The sequence below is a fragment of the Halichoeres trimaculatus genome, unplaced genomic scaffold, assembly GCF_033239565.1.
Source record: "Halichoeres trimaculatus isolate MK-OKI-2021-1 unplaced genomic scaffold, fHalTri1.1 fHalTri1_scaffold_13, whole genome shotgun sequence".
Classification (NCBI taxonomy): Eukaryota; Metazoa; Chordata; class Actinopteri; order Labriformes; family Labridae; genus Halichoeres; species Halichoeres trimaculatus.
Window position 1 is genome coordinate 34,420,675 of NW_027437191.1, and position 22,443 is coordinate 34,443,117.

The 22,443-nt window shown below is 39.3% G+C and overlaps 1 protein-coding gene across 1 annotated transcript in view; it reads right to left on the bottom strand.

The window, feature by feature from the left end:
- The window catches only part of utrn (utrophin), a 326,192-nt gene that overhangs the window by 300,959 nt on the left and 2,790 nt on the right, over positions 1 to 22,443 (bottom strand). The window contains exon 2 of the mRNA XM_074685643.1: positions 21,515 to 21,643. Within this exon, the coding sequence (XP_074541744.1) occupies positions 21,515 to 21,587 (73 nt within the window). The 5' untranslated portion in view covers positions 21,588 to 21,643. The remainder of the gene's footprint in view (positions 1 to 21,514; positions 21,644 to 22,443) is intronic.

The window sequence follows — 22,443 nt, forward strand, 5'->3', positions numbered from 1 at the left end:
GGGTGAGTCCTAGATTCCCATTCATTCCTTATGAGACATTTTTTGTTGTTTTTTTGCGAATAACTTGGTCAAAATTTCCCGGAATAGCCCAAAAAGGTCAAGCACACCGTTCCCGGGCAATTGGCACGTTTTGATGTATAATTTGAGGGGGTTTTCTCAAAATCCTAGGAGGAGTAGGGAATCAAAATTTTGTCCGGAAGATGAAGAAGAAAGCGACAAACGGAGAAACAATAGTGGCTCGTTCGAAGCCAGAGAGATGCATTTTATTTTTCTATGACCCTGATCTTTCAGAGCGCCTGGCTGCTTCAGTCCCCCGACCCCGTGTTGACCAACATTACATAAGCAGAGCGGCCCGCGCCACGAGAAAACTGAAAATAAACCTGAAAAATATGATGTAAGTGAGGGAAAGCAGCACACATGTTCCTGTGAGCAGCTGGGAACACAGAGCAGTAAAATATACACCACCCCCCCTTCCTCTCACAGGTGGAGGGAGCCTGTGACCACACAGCGGGGAGGGGGGGAGGCACTGAGGTGAAAATCAAACAACCCATCAGGGTTTCCACGGCAGCATCACACAGTCAACACCAGGGCCCGGAGCTTCCACAAACAGAGATATTTACAAAGTTTGGCCGCACCGCTGAGCGCCAATTACCCTCCTGCCAAGTTTGTAAATCTTTGGTCGAGCTTAAAACGAATCTACGACGACTGGATGAACCACGGTGAGCGCCAGACGAAGCAGCAGATTCCCAACCTGGACGTGTGTTTGAAAGCTGTCAGAGCAACAAAGCTCAGGCTGCTTTAATTATTATTTTCAGGATTAACAGGATGATTGAAATGAGTGAATGCTTGTTGCTCAGATAACACACAACACGTAGAAGTTTCCCAGGGTCAACTTCACCTTCATGGTCGTTTATGAGCTGGTTTGTCTCTGAAAGCACAACAAACATCCGACAGGAGAGAGGACACAAACACACAGATCACTTCCTGTTTCTCCTGATGGATCAGACTCAGCTCTAATTGTTTGATTGTATTTTGCCTCCATAAGTTCAGAGGAATGCGCAGCATGCTTTACTCCCCCCCTGCATTCCTCTTTTCTCCTCCTCCTCCTCCTCCTCCTCCAGCGGTCACTTGTCGGAGCTTGCCCCAGCCGGTGCAGCTTGTTGACACTCTTCCCTGGGCGAGTTGTGGGAATTTGTACAGAAAACACTCTGAACGTCCAGAAAGATTAACCCACATCCCCACTTAGCCGCCTGAAAAACACCTCCACGGTGCTCGTAGGTGCACGCATCAGCGCAATCAGGGGTGAGTGGAAATGGGGAGGCGGGTGAGGCAGGAATTTGGTCAATTCAGAGCGGCTGATGGGCTGTGAGCGATGAGCCAAGAGATAAAATGAAGTACACATGAAAACAGTACAAAGCATAACGATGCCCAATGATCGGGCCGGGAGAAAAAATGACGTATTGTAGAATCAGGATTTTTTCGTTTTAGTCTTTGTTTATGAGCTGGGTTGGAAAAAAGTTGAGATACAAAATCCCCTTAATAAAAGCTAAAAACTGACTCACATGTGATGAGCAGAGATAGACTGATATTTTTTTCCGGGGTCGATACGGATTATCCATAGTCAAGAACACTGATAGCCAATATTTGGGGCCGATATTGCTGTTAAGTAAAATGAAAACTCCCTGAAGTTTTCCACAGGAAGTCAAGTTTTCCAAAAATGTCTCTAATCAGCCGCCGGGTCTAAAAAAAAGTTTAAAAAAAGGTCAAAAAAAGGTCAGAGTGCTGATACGTCTCATAATGCTAAATATTGGTGCTGATAATCAGCCCGGCTGATAATCTGTCTATCCTTAAAAAAAATATGGCTCCTGATAAAGTCTGTAGGTGTCATCATCATTCAACTTTTTCACTTGGTCTGATGTTAAAGCAAACTATAAATCCCAATAATCGGAAATATCAAAGAATTGCAAATTTAATTGAACCGGAACCCCGAAAATTATAAAACAATCGAATCAGGAGGAAAGCGTATCATGCCAGCTCTACAAAATGATGCAAAACAACACAATTCAAAGTGAAACCATAAAATCAGGAATGCACTGATACAACTTTTCTGGTACCAATATTAATACATGGACTTTGGGTATTGACTGATACTGATACCAATTTGATACCAGTGTTAAATAATAAGCTGCATGCCTGACTGTGGGATAAGTCCAGTAATGTTTTGGGTAAAAGGCAAAAAAAACAGGAATTCTGAATTACTGAAGTTGATATTTATTCATTCATTCATTCATTTTCTGAACCTCTTATCCTGTTCAGGGTCGCGGGTGTCTGGAGCCAATCCTAGCTGTCATTGGGCGAGAGGCGGGGTTCACCCTAGACTGGTCGTCAGCCAATCACAGAGACAGACAACCATTCACACACACATTCACACCTAGGGTCAATTTAGAGTGTTAAATTAACCTGATGAGCATGTTTTTGGACTGTGGGAGGAAGTCGAAGGACCCGGTGAAAACCCACACATGCACGGGGAGAACATGTAAACTCCACACAGAAAGGCCCACCGGCCAAGCTGGGAATCAAACAGCGCTAACCGTTGCGCCACGGTGCAGCCCGTTGATATTTACCCAAACTATAAAATATTTTACTGTTTAGCAGCAGCAGCTTGGTAAAAACAAAGCTTCAGAATGAACGGGAATTAATACTCAATTGTAAAAAATTTTACCCTTTGGACTGGTAACGCAGCAAAAACAGAGAAAGTGCATCAGAGGTAATGCTCCAAATCAAGTAGCTGAGAGCGCCAGTTAAAAAAAAAAAAAAAAAAAAGGCACAGAGCTGGTTGCCATGGATCGGCCCCTTCCCAGCTTTGAGGAGCTGGATCAGGCCGATACCAGAATCAGGGTTGGTGGAGCTTTACCAATCAAGTACTTTTATAGGTACCGACTGAATCCCGTCTGTATAAAGGAAGAGTAGGAGATTTTCCACCGGACTTGAACACAGCATTGCAAGTTTATATATTGAAGAATAAATATGTTAAACTGAAAAACTTTGAGATTTTATTTTTTAACTTACTATTATTTATTACCGCATAAAAACAAAAAAAAGTACTGAAAACTGGTACCGTCGAGTGCTGATACTGATTGCCAGGTACTGGGTATCGGTACCATATCGTTTCCAATGTGAAAGGTACCCATCCTTACTTGGTGCAATGAAACACAATATAATATGTTGCTATACAACACAGTGGCGTGGCGTGGAGATTTTTTTTGAGGAAGCCAAGTGAGACAAAGCCTGTTATCTGTATTCTTTTTAGGGAGTGGGGTACATAAAAGGCTACTTTGCCGTTTGTATCGCTATTTCATGTAACGGACCTCTTAGAGTGCCCAGAGAGCGCTCGTTTTACTTACTTTGAACACAGACACACGCCCTTTAGCTCTCCCACCCTCGCTCACTCATTCACACACGTACATTGTCCTCTTGACTTAGCTTAACCATCGTATTAATTAATTCAACCGCCCACTTAAACACACAACCGGCCGCTTCATGCACACTGCTAACGTGCTAACCTCCCTGATTTCATTCAGTGGCTCGATGATGACGATACTGTGATTTGATTGGTTTGAGGCCAAAGACGGGGTGGCTTCCCTTGGCACAGTCTTGGTCAATCACAGATGAGCAGTGTCATGACCACGGCCTCATCTGATTGGTTAATCATTCTTGTTTTTTTTCACCAAGGGACGCCAACTCTGCTTGGCTTCCTTGCGGACAACAGCGTGCAGTATCGTATTTTCACCACGCATTCGCCACAGAACATTTACGAGGGCGCTGTTTTACACATTGTAAAATGCTCAATAACTAGAGGAGAGGAATAAGGAAGAGATGACGGTGACAAAACACAGAAGAAGTATCGAAACTGTTAAAAAAGAATATTTTCATTAAATCACAGCTACAGTCTAAAAAAGAGAGGAAGCATGGCTTCCCTTGGCCTCCGGGAGAAAACGCCACTGATACAACATGATTCATATTAGTAACACGGTGTGATACCATATAATATGATACTGATACAGTGCAATAAATACAAAATAAAGCAAAAATAGCACTAAAGCGTCCCAAAGAAAAGAAAACACAAGAGTAAACCTGAAATTGAAAAAACTTAAAGCCCCTACTTTCTATAACTTTCTCAAAACTTATATACATCCTGTCCACACCACAGGAAATGATTTTAACTGCATCAATTAAAAAAACACATCTTACTGTCACACACGTGGCACACTGACCTACCACCCACTGAGCCATGTGCTCACACCTGTCAAAGTTCCTACCTCTGAGTCTGAGTCCATAATCTGCCATCTTCTGAAATTAACCGTTAGTCCTGAACCCAACACGCAGCAAAAACCAAATCAGGGAGCCACAGTCCGAGAGTATCAGCTGCACAACACAGAGTTTGACATTCCTGCCTCCCTCCTTCCTCCTCTGTCACTCCTTGACCAGCAAAGGAGGAACAGACCTGAAGAATGCTGCAGCGAGGAGGGACGGAGGGAGAGACGGAGGGAGGGACGCTGTCAGCGAAAGGGAAAGAGATCGGCAGCAGAGCAGGACAGGACGGGGCAAGCCGAGGGTGGGAGGCAGAATGCACGGCGGGATGGGGGTGAACACAGATCAACACAGAGGAAACACTGTTGGGCACGACCGCTGCGTGCAGCAGGGCGACTGAACGCATGTGCCGTGACAAGACGGGGCAGAGAGAGACAAAGACGACATATCAGGCAGAGATCAGCGCACAAACACAAACACAGGAGACGAGCTGGGACTGAGGCTTCAACTTTCAACGTCAACCCAACTGAATGACTGAGAAATCTGCTCCTCTCAAAGTTTGACAACACAGCAACCATCACCTGATCCACAGAGCTCCAAACAACCCAACACACTGAGGAGGAGGAGGAGGAGGAGGAGGAGGAGGAGGAGGAGGAGAAGTACAAGCTGACAAAGCAAGACTGATCAACTCAACAACGCGGAAAGGTTCCTGCTCTCCGCTCCGCTTTCCAAGAAGTCCTGTCAAGTGTGTGTAGCCCCGAGGAGCAATCTGCTGCTGAAGAAAAACGCAGACACTCAGGGTAGAAACAAGGACAGGAAACAGGACTTCAGGCTTCAGCGTAGGAGTGTGTGAAACATTAAAGACGTTAATTATTCATTTATGTCCGTTACATGATGTTCACTTTACATACATATAAACGTCAACTTTCACAGGAATAATCCTGCTCAGTCGTCTCCTCTGGGCCTCTTTACATGTGTGTCAGTGTCTGTGTCTGCCTCTAACCCCCTCCTCAGCCTGGATGTTGATGTTTTGGTTGTTTCTGGACGTTTCTGGGCAGATAGTAAGCGTGGTTACATCAGCCAATCACAGTACGCCCAGTCCGTAAGTGACTTTGCGTGTTGATTAGCAAGTGGAAGAAGCTAATCAGAGCAGCTAGCGTACGTAGCACGGAGGAAGAAAAACAACCAAAGTGAAACGAAACGCCGAACAGATAAAGCTTTTTCCTAAAAGGGTGAAGCTTGGCTCAACTTTCACTCACTTTCAGGAACTTGGAGCGTGATGCTAGTTAGCTTTCTGCTAACTAGGCATGTGTCAACTATAGGGATGGGTACTGAATTAGGTACTTCTATAGATACCGACCGAATTTTGTCAAAAGTAACAGGTACCAATTCACATAAAATCAAAAGGTACCATGTTTAGGTACCTAAACGCATCCTTGTGACTGTGAAAGAGCTGAAGAGAAGGCAATTTTCCATGCTGGACTTGAACGCAGCATTGCAAGGTTATATATTCAAGAGTAAAGATACTAAATTAAGAAGAATTTACATTTTATAATTAAACAAATTGAATTTTTTCTATCACAGAAACACATAAAAGTACCAAAAATTGGTACCGTTTAGTACCGATACTGATTGCCAGGTACTGGGAATCAGTACCGTATCGTTTCAAATGTGAAAGGTACCCATCCCTAGTCAAATACCCGTGGTTAGCTTGTGCTCGTCATAGAAACGTGATGCTACAGGTGGTTGCTGGGCTAGAGAGTGTGTTCACGTAGTCATGGTTGGAGGCTGTGGGTGTGGGCTGCTGCTGGCACTGAGCCAAGGAGGAGGAGCCCAGTTTGAGTGATGTGCTAACAAGTAACGAAAACTCCTGCAGACCCTACCTTTACAGCTTATAAAAGGATCATTTCCACAGCTGAATTGCTGAGGAGTGAGATATCTTGCATCATTACTATCCTAGCAGAGAGTGACGCCTGCCAAACAGCAACCAGGAAGTAAAAGGTAAACAAAACATAGGAAAGTCCTCTTCCTGCCTCAAAACAATGGAGCAAACTTTTACTACACGTTCAAACTAAATCATCTGTTTCAGTGTTAACTTAAAAAGCTAATGCTAAAAGTGAGCCATTTTGCTATTTTGCTCTTCAGTATTGTTTTCGGTGAGTTAGTGTTTTGATGCGTGATGACGAGTTGACCCTTGGTTGGAGTGCTACTACTGTGATTCATATCATGACACATTAAACCACTAGAGTCTTGCTGTATCTGCATTTTTGGAGGCAAAGGAGTGGATAGAAATAAAACCAAACTAGAGGATATGCTCAATAAAACCCAAGCTGAACGGTTTCTTTTTGCATCAATTCAACGAGGTTGCAGTGAAAGTTGCTCAGAGTGGGTTTATTCTCAGACTTGGAGTTCTTGTAACCTAGCAAACAAATATTGAGCCTTTAAATGTTTCTAAAACTCAAAAGACAAACTCAGCTGCAGACGTCTTTAAGTTTATAGTTTCCTGTTGATAGTTTCCTGTCACTTCCTGGCGTGCAGATCTACTCGTCCACTTACCCAGTTTAAGATTATCATCGGACTTTTCCTTCCTCCTGAAGAAGTTACGCTTCCTCCACGACTTCCACTTACTCAGATTCATGATGTTGAGTAACTTTAGCAGAGGAAAGGAAAGGGACGAAGGAGGGGAAAGAAGACAAATCAACCCGGAAGAGGAGGACAGAAGTTGGCAGCGGTGGTGAAGGAGGAGTGAGAAAGTAAAGAGAAAGAGGAAGTGGAGGTGTGAGAGCGTTTACCGGGCCTCTTTATTTGGGGGGGGGGGGGGGGGGGGGGCTTGTTTTTCTGATGTGACATCACAAACACTCAACAAGAGACTGAGACGAGTGAGTGACGAGAGCAGACGCTGCTTCAGCTCCTCACTCAGAAAGAGACTCTGTGGAGCTAACAGCTGATTCCCTGCTGAAAACTCAACCTGGAGACTTTTATTCTGAAATAAAGAATAGTTATTTTTCTTCCAGAGGGTGTTGATGATTAAAGACACTGACACTAAATGAAATCCTGCTTTAACATTTAGTTGAACTAAATCTTCATCCCATCTGTCAATAAAGCCTGCCACCGCTCTACTTCACCTCCTACCACATCAACAGCCCACCAACTTTTGTTTATAATTAATACAAGGTATAAAAATAAAGTATATCTTAATATCTTTTTTTGCAAATTGATAAAATGTTTAAAAATCTTTACAAAATTTCTAAAGGTTTTGCAAGTTTAAAAAAAAAAAGTTTTTTTTTTTTTAACATTTTTGCGAAATTGAAATTTTTAAATATTTTGACACTTTATGTTTTTTATTTTTCAGATTTTTGGTTAAAGTTCAAGTTTTTTTCCTTTGTTAATTTTAAAATTGATTATTTAAAATATTCAAATTGTGAAAAATAAAATTTTTGGAGGTTTCAAATTTCTTCAATATTTTAATTTCTGATATTTTATTAAGCTTTCAATTTTTTTGAAATTCCCCCACCCGATTTTTTTATCTTAAAAAATGTTTTTTTATAATATTTGTAATTCCAAAAATCGTTTCAAACCTCTTTTTTTTATTTCAATTTTTTCAACTTTTTAAAATTTATCAAATTTCAATTTTTAAGTTGTTTTTACATTTTTTAAATATTTGAAATTTCAAAAACATTTTAAACCCCATTTTTTGAATTTCTTGACATTATTAAAATTCAAAATTTTCCAAGTTTTTTTTTTATTTTTACATTTTAATTTTTTAAAAATAATTGAAAACCTAATTTTCTTAATTTTTTGGAATTTTTTATTTCATTTTCCATTTTTTCAAATTTTTTTCAACAATTTTAAAAATTAAAAATGGATTTTTTTATATATTTGAAATTCAGATTTTGTTTTGATTTCTGCCATATTTTTTTAAATGTTGAGTTTTTTTAATATATTTTTAAATGTCTTAATAAAGTAACATGTACATATGAATACAGTTTTTATAAAAATCATTCTTCTTGTTTGAACTATGTTTGGCTTTTTATAACAATAGTTTTTATCCTGATGATAAAGTAGGTTTTTGTGGCTCCTGAATGACTTTAATCCAGCTGAGCTGAGCCTGAACAGCTCCTATGAAAGTAAAGGTTGCAGATCCCTGATCCAGAGCGACCTGTCGTGCTGAAACTCTGCCACAACAAACACTTGTATCACAAATGTTTACATGTAAATAAAACGTTTGGAGCTAAAATAAATGAAGCAGGATGGATTCAGAGCTGAGACGCTGCTCCTGACGCCTGACGTCTGTCAGCGAGCCAGGGAGCAAACAGCAGAGTCCATTTGCTCAATGACATATTTAGTCACAGAGGGGCAACTGGGTAAACACGCCTGCTCCCACAGGGGGAGGTGGGGGGTATGGAGAGAGCTGAGGGGAGGAAGGAGAGAAAGTTATTTTCCTGTGTTTTGTTTTGTCTCTTCCGTCAGGAGAGGAAGTGGAGGAGGACTACCAGCATGTTACCCTGTGATCCACTTCCACAATCAAGCTGAATTAGGCCCACGTCCCTCCTTGGTCTGAGCCTGGGCGAGGCCGGCCTTGGCAGAGACTGGAGGACTTAGAGACCAGAAGAGGGGACTTTCCCCTGCGCTGCATCAGTCACGAGCTCAGAGAGCAGGCGTCCTCTCCTCTCTGTCACCGGCTCCTCACACACCCTCCACCAGCATCCGTCATCAGAGAGCTCGAGAGGAGCCGCGCCAGCGAGGATACACAGGGACAAACATCTGAATCTGACTGATGCTCCGGAGAAACTAACGGAGAAACCAACCAAACTTAAGGAACTGTTTTCAACTTGAGCGTCCGCTACAGACCTGGGCCTGAATGCACGTCCAGCTGTTAGCGATGGAAGCTAATGGGGAAAAAATTAGCTGGGTTAACGCTCCAACAGAGCTTTAAATTTAATGGTGTAGACTCCACCCTGACAGGGGCAAAGGGCAAGATAACCACACCTGTCCATCTGTTCATAAAGATGGTGGACGTCGTGCTCATGGGTTACCGTCTTCGACCAAACATGAGAAGTCACCAGATGTTCAGGGATCTAACTAGTTCAATGATGTGGAGTAATACGACAAATTTGGATGAAAGAGACATTTTTCAGTTCAGAACCTGACGATTTGATTCCTTTCTAATTCAGTTTTTAATTCGATTAAGTTCGTCAGCGGTTCGCTTTGATTGGATATCTCTATCTTTGAGCAATGAAACAATCCAAACGTTGGACTTTAAAGATGAAGGAGTTGACTTTCTGCTGCTTGCTTTGGTTGCTGTTTTGTTGTTGTTTGATCCAGTGCGTCCTCCATATGTACAACACAAATAACACACACAGCGCCCCCCAGTGACCAGGAGGTCAATCGATTTAGAGAATTTGCCGTATTGATATTGGATTGGGCAGGAAAATATTATCGACCGAGTTTGCACGTAGTTATTCATGGAGATACTGGGACATAGCTGCGCTGGTTTTTCCACAAAGCAACTTTCATTTTACTGATTTTATTTTTGAGGTCTTTTACTGTGCGCTCAGAAACTCCACACGATCTTTAGCCAAACGTTTCTCTTTGATTATCTTTGACGATTGACTCTCTGATAACAGCTGTTTGTTTATTCAACAATCTTGTAAATAAATGTCCATTTCTTTCACTGATAAATAGATTTTTCTTGATCTTATCTAAAGCTCTTTGCACACCAGACACATATTTTTTGCACGTTTTTTGTTTTTTTTTCAAACCAACTGTTTTTTTCAATCCAAGCTTTTACACCAACAACGTTCTTTCCCTGAGCGAAACTGCGGCTTTTATTTTTTCAGACAGAGGTTGATTTTTCCAAAGTTTCATTTGTGACAAGTACACATCCGACCAATCAAAACGCTCGTTGTTGACAAGTCACATACCAAAACATTCAACGGTGATTGTGTTTGTGTCCCAGCGCCTGGATCTTTATGGTACATAAAAACAACAAAGTCATTGTTTGGAGGAGAGTAGCTTTTGGAGCAGAGATTGATCCAATTTTATCGCAATCACGCCGTTTATTTGCGTCAACTTTGGCGAGCAAAGGGCCTTAGTCAAACAACTGCCGCTCTCCATGCTCGGTGCTGTTTATGCGTAGCAAGCATGCGCAAACTGAATTTGTTGGACAAGGGTTTCCCAGGAGCTTCACCTGACATATGACTTTATTCACGTGCTGAGTTTTTGTGTTTAGTTTTTGGTCTTTTTATGCCTTTAGTCAGGGAGAAGAGGACAGTGGACAAAAATGATTATTATTTTTTTTCTTCCAAGAGTCAAATCACTTCCTGACTCTACCTCCCGACATATTTTACAATCCCCGAAAAAAATACACGAGAACGTCAGCTGTCAGTCATCGTTAAACGTTACGTAAAACCTCATTTTTAACCTCGTATAACTAATAAAAACTAAACTTTTCAGAAAAAAGAGGACTTGGATACAAGACAGCCAAATGATATCTTCAAATCACCACAACAATCAGACGTGAGAAACATTTCTACCAGGTGGATTAATTTTTTAAAGTTTGACCACAGCCCATCTGGAATGACTGGGGAGATGGATTTTTTGACCTATACTGCAGCCAGCCACCAGGGGGAGCAGTTTTTGTGGAGACCTCACTTCGAACTGAGTGAGTGGACGTCCATTTTTTTGCAGTCTATGGTGGGAAAAACAGATTTGGAAGAGACTTTAAATTTGTAGAAACACACTCAAACTTGTAGGGTCATAAAAAGGTCAGAGATAAGAGATTCATCGGTTAAACCCGACAGGAAGAAACCATGAAGCCAGCAGCAGCAGGCGAATAAGGAACAATAAAAACAAGCTATAAATACAACCAAAGTAAATCATATTAAGTTGTTTAAAGGCCGCTGGCAGCAGAGAAAAATAAGCCTTAAGTCCTGCATCTTAACAAACTGTGTCTGCAGCCAGACCGAAGCAAGTCCAGCTTTACAACGAGGTCAGAGAAGACAGGAAGTCTTCAGCAGACAGGAGGAAACCATCAGTGGAAGCTGAAGTGTTACAAACCATCTGCACCACGCTCTGCAGACTGGGACGTTTCTTTTCTCCATCATGTTCACGTAATAATTAAATTATCTCTCATCAGCAGCGTCATGTGCCTGTGCCTTGTGGTTGAACATGAAGGAGTCAGTGTTTGCACCCAGTGACAGAAACTCTTCTCTCTGAAGGAAACTTTCTCTGAAAGTCAATATCCTGAAGGAGCTGAAGTGGAAACAGCACGATTAGCTGATTTGTGTCGTGCAGTTTGAAGACGGTCACAAAGCAACAACTCTCACACCCCAAACTTCAGTTTCTACGCCCTAATCACCGACTGTTGGAGGGGAATCTGGTGTCACCACCTTCTGATTGTGTTTAATGATCAGTATCTCAGCAAACAGCGGCTCACACAGTCGGTAACAGAGGATTTGATGAGAATAACATGTTTTTGCTCCACGGTGGTTTGGCTCGGCGCTCCCTCATCCGTCAACACCCATTGGTTGTGTTTTCAGAGTGCAGCAGCGCCGCACAGCTGGCGTGGTGCGACCGAGGGTTTCCCAGGATAATTACGGTATCGGTGGTTTTCCTCCTCGGTGATCAGCTCCTCCTCAAACACCTTAGTGTCAAAACCTCTGACCTGCTGACTCCAGGCCTGGCTCCTCTAGATATGTCCGTTAATACGTGATGATAATCTGATGACACAAAGTGTTTTATTCTGAAAGTCACAGGATGTTTCCTTCCTGTCTAACCTGAACTGCTCTGTGCTGAGAGTTTGTGCAGATCCACAGCAGAGGGATTGCCGGAGCTTGGAAGGAGCAGATACGCAACAAAGCAGATCTAAACAAAGTTAAAATCTAGGGAATAATTACCCAAATGAGAATTTTTATTTTTTTAAAGTCATTTTTGGGGCTTTTCATGCCTTTAATTGGAGAGGATAGGACCGTGGATAAAGATAAAAACAGGGCGAGAGTGGGGAGTGACAAACAGGAAACAGGTCGCAGGTCAGACTCGGACCTGGGCCTATCGCTCAAGGGTCAACCTAATGGGGTAGGACCTAGACCGCTAGGCCACCTGCACCCCAGATTTTTTTTTTTTTTTTTTTTAACACTCTACATGTGATTTTAAAGAAATTTGCAAAAATTAAAAATCTTTAAAAAGTTGTAAAAACTCCAAATAAAATTTTGAAAATTCAAAAATTTCATAAAAAAATTGATTATGAAATTTCAGAAATTAAAAAAATAATATATTTTATAAAAATTCCAAAAATAAAAAAAACATGGAATTTCAAAAAGTTTTGAAATTTTATATTTCTTTTTTTTTTTTTAATTCCAAAAATAAAATAAAAAAAACATTTGAAAGAAATTCCAGAATTAAAAAAACACAAAGTTTCCTAAATTTTAAAATTTCAAGTATTTAAAAAAATGCAATTATGAAATTCCAAAAATCTCAAAAAAATAATTTATTTTATAAAAAAAAAAAAAAACATGGAGTTTCAAACAGTTTTCAAATTTTATATCTTAAATATTTTAATTCCAAAATTAGAAAAATAAAATAAAATAAATTTTAAAGAAATTCCAGAATTAAAATAACACAAAGTTTCTTAGATTTTGAAATTTCAAATATTTTTCAAAATATATTTTTTTTAATTTAAAGAAAATTTTAAAAAATAATGAAATGTTAAAATTTTTCAAAAATAAATTGGCTTGAGCAATGCCAGAGGCAAACTGATCATGAAACAAGTCAAAGAAACCCACGAGACAAAGTTCTGGCACATTCTGCTTCTGAATGTTGAGCCCATAGGCCGCTAGTTTCTGTTAGCAGTAGTTTTGGATAAGCATGCTTATTCAGCAGGCAGATCAACATTGATATTTTCACAGAATCCTTTCATGGACAGGGTCTACGGAGGGTCTTACCACACTGGACTGTAAACGAAATGGACAACATCTCGCCAGGCTCGAAGTGAGGTCGCTACAAAAACTGCTCCCCCTGGTGGCTGGCTGAAGCATAGGTTAAAAAAGCCATCTCCCCAGTCATTCCAGATGGGCTGTGGTCAAAGTTTAAAAAATCAATTCACCTGGTAGAAATGTTTCTCACGTCTGATTGTTGTGGTGATTTGAAGATATTATCAGCTGATATCAGCTGTTCACTCTATATACAGTCAATGTCGTCACACTATTATGTTACCGATGCAGCTATCGGCATCCAGCTTACACACCACCTACCACAAGGGGGCAGTGTTGGCCGTGGCTTGAGGTTGGAGCTCTATCTCCTATAACTAGTGACCACTGCCATGAGGAGCAGAGCTAACACCCCCAAAATAAAACTCTTGAAGCTTCAAAGACGTTAATGATCAAGTATTAATTTCTGACTGCTTATCTTAGAAAAACATTTTTAGGCGCCACAAACAAACGACCATGAAATGCAAACTTGTTAAAGCCAAAAGAAGAAGAAAGCTGGTTTTCCCTGTGGAGTTATCAGACTTTAGAGAAATACCACAGTAGCTTTAAAGGGTTAATCTCACTCTGCCAGGGCCTCAGCCTGTTTTTTTGTTTTAGTAAATCCTGTCATGCGAGGGGTCAGAAGGTAGATTGGCCAACGTGGCTTTGTAGCCGTAATGAGCAGGGAGCAGGGGGCAGAGAGGAGGGGATTACTCTGCTGCAGGGAAAGGGAAAGGGAGACCCTCAGAGAGAAAGAGACCAGCTCAGTCCTCCACCGCAGGAACACAGCAGACCGATCATTTTCTGCCGTCTCCAGCCTCCGCTCGCTCCCAGAGCTGGATGTCATCTGGGCTGGGTGGGGCCCGAAGAGGCAGAAAGTCCCACAGACAGCCACACCCAGGAGGGACGCTCAGGCCAGGGCTCCCATTCCCAGATTTCCAGGCGAGAGTTTTGGAGGGCTTGAAGTTTCCTCCCACTTCCCAGGCAGCCACATGCAGCGAGGAGAAGTTAACACGAGCACTTCTAAATATACTGCAGTGAGACTCCTCCAGCTGTGCTCCCCGCGGACTCTGCTTCCTCTACATCAAAATAAACTCATAGGAAGGATCTGGAAGGAAGGCCGTAACACCAGGAGCAGAGAAAACGCACAAATTCAGGTCATGACATCCCAGATTGAAGGGGGCGGCTCCAGTGAAAGCGTCTTTGTTTTGATTTCAGGCTCCGTGCTGCCCACACACACACACACACACACACACACACACGCACACCCGTTATTATGTATTTGCAACAGCGTGCAGTGACAGGAAAAGCTTTTATAGTCAGAGTTCAGAGGCAAATATAACTTATATTTCTACATCCAATTACATCGGGGGTCTGCAGCCTTTACTCGATTAGGAGCCGTTTAGTCTCAGCTCACCTGAAATAAAGTCATTCAGGAGCCACAAAACCTACTTTATCTCCACAAAAAAATAATAAAGTTTGAAAAATCTAAAAGTAGTTCAAATAAAGTGAATGATTATTTAACCTTTTTTTGTAATTTATGTGTTTGTACATGTAATTTTTTTTTTTAATTTGTAAAGGTTTAATAAAGATTCAAATTTAATTTAAAAAATGCATTTGGTTTTTTTTTAAAAAAAGAAGATTCTAATATTTAATAAAAATCAATTTTAAAATTTCAAAAAATCTTTTTAAAAAATTATCATTTTTTTCAAAAATTTCAAAAAATTATAAAGACATAAGTTTTCAAAAAAATTGAAAGTTTAAATATTTAAAAAAAAATTGAAATCCAAAAATTAAGGGAAAATTAAATTTTAACGGAAAAAAAACATGAAATTTCAAAAAAGTTTTTAAATTTCACATAATTTTAAAATTTCGAAACTACCTAAAATTTTAACATGAAAGATTAAAATTTAATTAAAAGAAATGCAAAAAAAATCAAAGATTAAAAAAAATTCAAATTTGAAATTTGGAAAAAAAAACTTCCATAATATAAGAACATGAAGATTCAAAATCCTGAAATTTCAAACAAAAAAAAACACTTTTTTTATTCCAGAAATTAAAAAAAAACTTACAACAAAAAAATTAAAAAAATTCAATAAGTTTTGAAATTTCATAAAATAAAATAAAAATCAAACGTATTAAATCTGAAAAAAAAGATAAAAAATGGAAAAAATTAGAAAACTCAAAATTAAAAAAAATGTTCAAATTATATTTTCCTTTTTTCAATTCAAAAAACTTACAAAAGGTTTTGAGATGTAATCAAATTTTAACAGTTTTCAAAGAAATGTTTTCTTTTTACAAAGAATGCTTTGCTTCGATAACATGTATTGATAACATCGCTCAAATCATCATTTCTTGTTGTTTGCTAATGTCTTCTCACATATCAGTCATGTATATTAATCCAGCACGTTGTCAGTTAAATGAATCCATCCACACAGAATTAAAATCAGTATCTTCTTCCAGATTAGTCTTTTTGTAGATGTAGTTATCTTCCCAGGGCTGTAAAACTTGAGGTTAGCCACAGGTGCATGGAAAGTTGGTGGGCTGTTGATGTTGTAGGAGGTGAAGTAGAGCGGTGGCAGGCTTTATTGACAGATGGGATGAAGATTTAGTTCAACTAAATGTTAACGCAGGATTTTATTTAGTGTCAGTGTCTTTAATCATCAATACCCTCTGGAAGAAAAATAACTATTCTTTATTTCATGAATATTTTTAAAGCTACAAGGAGCCACTAGTGATCCATTTTTTCCCCTGGTGTTTAGAGATAAAACATTTCCAAAGACCAGTCCACCCTGCACCACGAGACCAGACTTCAGGATCCATGAGGTGCAGCAGAGCCAGTACGGTGACAAACTTCTGTCCACGCCCTCCACGCCCTGTGTAGGGTGACAACAGCATTCCTGTCCCCTTATTAGACTCAACAATTCATGCCATTATTCTGCCTGTCACACCCTCAGATAATGTGTACACAGATTGTCCTCTTTGTTGCTCAACAGGTACAAATCCAACAAAAGGAAGCGTCTTCAAAGCGCAGAGCACTCGAGTCCATCGACTGTAACCTGCTTCAGTCGGCTGCTGTCATTCCCACGCCAGATAAACGCAGATACAAAGAGCGCGCTTTGAGAAATGACTGAGCAGTGAGGTGAGAGGTGAAGGAGGGAGGTGGAGGAGAAGTGGACCAGGTCAGGTAACCAGAGCCTTATGGCAGCAGGGCTCTCAGGTGACAAACAAACAGAGGGGGAAAGAGGTCAGTGTGCGTCCATTATTGTGTAATGCTTGTTAAACAATAGCCAGTAACCCTGTGGATGATATCTGACCTTTCAGAGGAGTCTGCACGCTGGAGCGAGCGGAGGGGGAGGGGAGTCCTCAGGGAGGGTCTGTACACGGGGCTTCAGGGGGTTAAAGGGTAATCCAAGCACAACTATGTCCAAAAAGTGTTTGTAACATCTGTTTGAGAGCGTTTAGAGCCGCAGTGCAGAGCGCTAAACCGAGGGAACATCTGGTTCTTAACAGATTTCAACCCATCAGGTCAACGTCGGGGCTTCAGGGGCTTTAAGTTTCATAACAAACTGTCCACGGTTAGCTCAGGGCCAGATTTACTGGTTAACACTCAGACACATGCAGCAGAGACGACCAGAGAGGCGTCTTTGAGCTGCTTTAACCCTGCTACCTTCACAGCACATGGCCCAACATGGCCCAACATGGCCTGTGCAGGTCCAAGATCAGGGATGGGAATCCAAAACCAGTTCCTGTTGAGAATCGATAAGAAATGTTTCAATCCATCGATATCGTTAGCCTTTGAGCTTAACGATTCTCTTATCAATTCTTTACATTGTGCCAAAACCACCGGGCCTTACGTCGACTAGCCTGCTGCAGCTATCTTAGCTTAGCAGTTAGCTAACGTTTCCCAAAAAAACTCTGATTCAGGATTTTCAGCTTGAAGTTTTCCTGAAGAACTGACTTCATAAAGAAATGTTCATCACTCTCTCTCAGGAGATTCATATTCAGCACATTCAAAATGGTATAAATCACCTTATTTACCAAAATAACAACACAGCACAAGCTTGATGCTAAGGTATATGGGAAACTGCATTGATATGATAGCAGTTAGCATACATCAAATTTCAACTTTCATCACAGAAACATATCACATCAACTCTTTGTAAAAAATACTGAGAATTTCAAATGATAAAAGCTAACAGGCTAATGAAAGGCTAATGGCTGACGGAAAGGTTCCAAACAGCTCAAACCATTGCTGTAACAACTTTGAGACACTAGATGGCCTACTTCAGTTATTAATATATTACAACACAGAACATCAACGTCACATTGTGTGAAATTTTGACCTGTTTCTGTTTAATTATGCCCAGAAATATCCAGACTCAGGGACCAGTTACATTTTATTCACTTACAGTATAAACTCAATTAAATGTTGTTGACACAGAAAACCTGTAAAGATACTTTTTGTACCAAGAAAATTCACAACAGGAACTGATAAGGGAATGGATAAACAATCAGATCGATAAGCAGAATCGATAAGGGAAACACAACACAGGAACTATGTTACGATGTGTTATGATCACGACACATCATAATATGTGGTACGGTACAACGCAACAGGGTAAACACGACAGGATACATCAAGCAACAATATGGCTTCAACTATATTTTTCCACTGGAAGCACAGAGTAAATTTCTATTATTTCTTATCTTATGCTAAAAAACGGTCAGTGTATGAAGAACTACAGGGTGACCATCAAGTAGGGATGTACCGATCCGGCCCCTCAAAGCTAGATCGGATCGGTGGGAACGGACCGGCCCAAACTTGACACCAAGGATAAACTATGATTTAATCTACCAGGTAAAATTTAACAATCAAACTGTCATTTCTGTAAATTCTGCAGCAAAACATTTAAACACTCATTTTTGTCTTTTACTCTGATTATTTCACACCGGAGTCAGATCAGGATCAGGATCGGTCGATACCCAAAACTACTACAACTAAAAAACATGTTATAGAAGAAACTGATCAGAAATTTTGATCAGATTTGTTCTGTGTACTCAGCAGTTATCAAAGTTTTTAATCTCATTGAACTCATGTATTTTCTCTGATCTGAAGCTAAAGATCACTGATACACAGTCAGCGTTGATAAGGCTGTGCCAAAGCAAACACGGTAAGAAAAGAAGCACCGTCTTGATGGTGCCCATATAAAGGAGTGTCAGATTGGTTAAAACAAACTTTAGTATCTACTTTAAACAGACTTTAAACAGATAAAATCTAAAAAATGTTACTTTCTTTTTCAATCAAACAGTTTGATCTGCATTCACCCTCCTCCTTACAACATCAGACCTCAACTTCTCCAAACGGAGCACGGAGAAAAACTGTTTGAATGTGTCACAAAGTGAGACTCAGAGAACTGAAAGTAAAACCAGCGTCAGAAACAAAGTGTCACAAACTCAACCCAGAGTTTCCTCTGAGCGGCTTTGACTTAAAAACACTGATACGCAGGTTTTTCAGTGGTTTTTTAAACCCGCCAAAGAGGCATGAGTGTGCAAACGTCTGTGAACCACAGTCTGTCTGACTGGGTCATCGCCATCATTAGAGACACAGCAACTACACACATACACAAACTAAGAATTAATATATTAATGAATGAAGGAATGCAGAAATAAATGATGAAATTATTTTTAAAAATTAATTAAACTAATTAAAAATTGCAGAAAAAATACATTGTTAGTAAATAAAATAAATTAAAATGCTCTTATTTTATGTTTTTTAATGCTGTTTATATGTATTTATTCATCTCTAACTTTTATTTTTTATGCTTTTAGAAATTAATTTGCTTAAGTGATTTTATATATTTTATACATAATTTATTGAATATTTATTTTTTAAATTTATTTATTTTCTTGTGTTTTTCTGCTTTTCTGCATATTTAATACCACTCACTTAATTTACATACATGTTTTTCTGCTGACAAAATGAACACAGTAATACATTAATAAATGTGGAAATACAGAAATATGTCAGTTAATAAAAACATCAATAAATAAATCAGAATGTTCAAAAATACATATATAAATAACAGGTTTTAAAAAATATTCCCAAATATCTAAAAGCAAACACAATGGTGGAAAAAAGATAAATAAATATAAAATAGATTTTTATTTCAAACAAATTTCCAATAACTTCAGGATTTTGTTGAAATTTAACAAATTTCCCAAAATTCCAAAAATTTAAAAATTTAAAAAAAAAAAAATTCAAAAAAGGAATTAATATATTTTTTTCATGAATTTATAACCATATTTTACAAACAATAATAAAAGTGTTTGAAACTTAGAAAATTGCCAAAAAAGATTAAATTTAAAATTTATACAAAATATGGAAATTAAATTCATTTGAAAAAAAAAACATTTTAATGAACTCTACTCTAATAAAATTGCAAAAAATTAAACTTAAAAAATCTGCAAAAATTCAAGAAAATCAAATTGGAAAAAAAGTGGAAAAAAAACTCAATAACCTTGAAATCATAAAATTAATTTTCTAAGTTTCGAACACTTTTATTATTGTTTCCAAAATATTGTTAAAAAATTTATGGGAAAAATATATTTTTATTCAATACATAAAGTATTCATCATATATAGGTATTCATCATTTTTAAGTATTTATTTGATTATTTATTCATTTATTTCTGCATTCTTTTATTCATTCATTCATATATTTTACTCTTATTATGTCATTTTTGGCCTCTATATACACCTGCCTAATCACACACATTGTAGTTTCTTAAAGGGACACACACCAGCTGAAATAACTCAATCTAGGACTCAGAGTGACAGATTGGCTTAGGATCAGGACGCCCGGCCTCCCGTCAAACAGCGACAGACAGAAAGGGTCGAGTTGATCATACCGACAAGTGTTAAAGTTTCTCATCCGTCCACCTGCCACACACACACACACACACACACAGACCACCCCCGTCACCTGGCTGTCAGTCACCTCTCAGAGCTCATGTCTGAGCCACATGTGCTCTCATTTTTCACCCAAAAACTTCCTGTCTGACTTTGTGCTGACAGCAGACTCAGAGGCAGACGGGTTTTTTGGGCTGTCACGGGACGAGGTTAATAATTACCGTGAGGAGCTAACGAACATTAAGGTGGCAGCTCAGACGCTTTGGTTTTAAAGCCGTGATGAGCGTGTGGACAGAGAGAAGAGCCGGCAGGAAAAGTTTCTGGGTGGAGAAAACACGAGTCCTGGAGGAAAACCAGCGCAGCCCCATCTGGAGTGAAATATTCTCTGAACTATAAAATAAAAGCTCTGAATCCAGCTAATAAAAGCTCTGCATGGAGCCAAACACACTCCCCTAAAGTCCCCCAGAAGGTGGAGATAAGGAGCTGGAGCTGCAGGTTACCTTGACACTACTGTTGTTGTTGTTTGGTGCTACGTGCTCCTCGCCGTAAAAGAAAACATGACTCTGAGAGTTGCTGGGGAAACCTGAGTCCTCAGAAGAAAAGCATTGTGGTCTGAACACCAGCGCTGTAAATTACAAACTGCATCGGCACGGAGGAATTCCTGGCTGCTCTGTGAGGCTGGGCGGGAGCTGGGAGCTGGCACGGGGGCTGGAGAGGATGGATAAATCTGGAAACTTTACCTATCATTACCTTTTTATACACAGCAGAGCAAGAAACAGGAGTTTGAGAAGAAAACACTCAGAGCAGCAAACATGTAAACAAGAAGAAGTGAAACAGCTGTTCACGTCAAACCGTGTGTCTCTCAATCTCAAACATCCACACACCAACACGTGTGTAAAGCAAACACGTTAAGCTTTTCAGGAAGCAGACGATCGTGGAAACGCAGCAGACGACACACGCTCCGGCTGCCACAGATTAACCTATGGAATGATCCGGAGAAAGGAGGCGAGGGCGCGGCTCTCCCAACCCATCCCTGCATTCTTGTCTTCCCCCTCCTCTTCCTCCCCTCCCTGACTTTCTCTTTCTCCCAGCAAACGAGTCACAATCAACCACCTCCTGCTCTCTGTGAGTCTTTGTGTCTCTCCTCCTGCCTCCATGGGAACAGCAGGTAAACCATGAACAACAGGATTTCTGGTCTGTCCTTTACCACCAAACACACACACACACACACACACACACACACACACACACACACACACACACACACAGATTAAACACAAGCAGCAAACACAGCCTGGACGTGACGTCAGAGGTGACCAACGTACCGGATCTCCACTTGATGATGTCATTAAACTCCTCATTGGCTCCTCCCTCTGCGGTGTCACCTTTTGATGCCATGGCAGCCAATCAATTCAATCCTTGTTGAGCTGAAAGTGTGAGACTCAGGAACACACCTGTAGATGATAAGGAAACATCAATCAATACTCGTCCTAGACCAGGGGTCTGCACCCTTTACTGTCAGAGAAGGCATTTTTCCTCAAAGTCATTCTGGAGCCACAAAATCTACTTTATCTACACAATTAAGACAATAAAGTTAATAAAAATCTAAACAGTGAAAATCTCGTGAATAATTTTTAAAACAAGATTTTTTTTAATTTATGGATTGTACATGTGATGTCTTAGATTTTTATTTTCAAATAGATTTCCAAAATTCTCAGCATTTTATTGAAATGAATTGAATTTCCCAAAATTTTAATATTTGCAAAAAAATGAAACCTAGAAATTGAAAAAACTTGAAAAAAAAGTAATATTTGAAACTGAAATTTATTTTTTTTCACTAACATAAAATAATAATAAAAAAAAATTAAAATAAATTAATTTGGATTTTAAAAAAAAATTATGAACTCTAAAAAAGGTGCAAAGAAATGAAATTTCAAATACTCGCTAAAATTAAAAAAATCTGAAATTAAATTAATTTGCAAAAATTTCAGTTTTTATTATCTCTATTAACGTTGCAAAAAATGAATTTTAAAATATTTACTAAAATTTGAAAAATGAAATTTAATTAATTTGCAAGAATCTCATTCTTTTAAACTTTTTTCATAAAGTTGCAAAAAATGAAATTTAAAATATTTGCTAAAATTATTAAAAAAACAGAAATTAGATTAATTTACAAAAGAATTTTTTTTTTCATGAACTCCACTCTAATAAAAATGCAAAAATAATTCAAAATACTTGCCAAAATCAAAAAAAA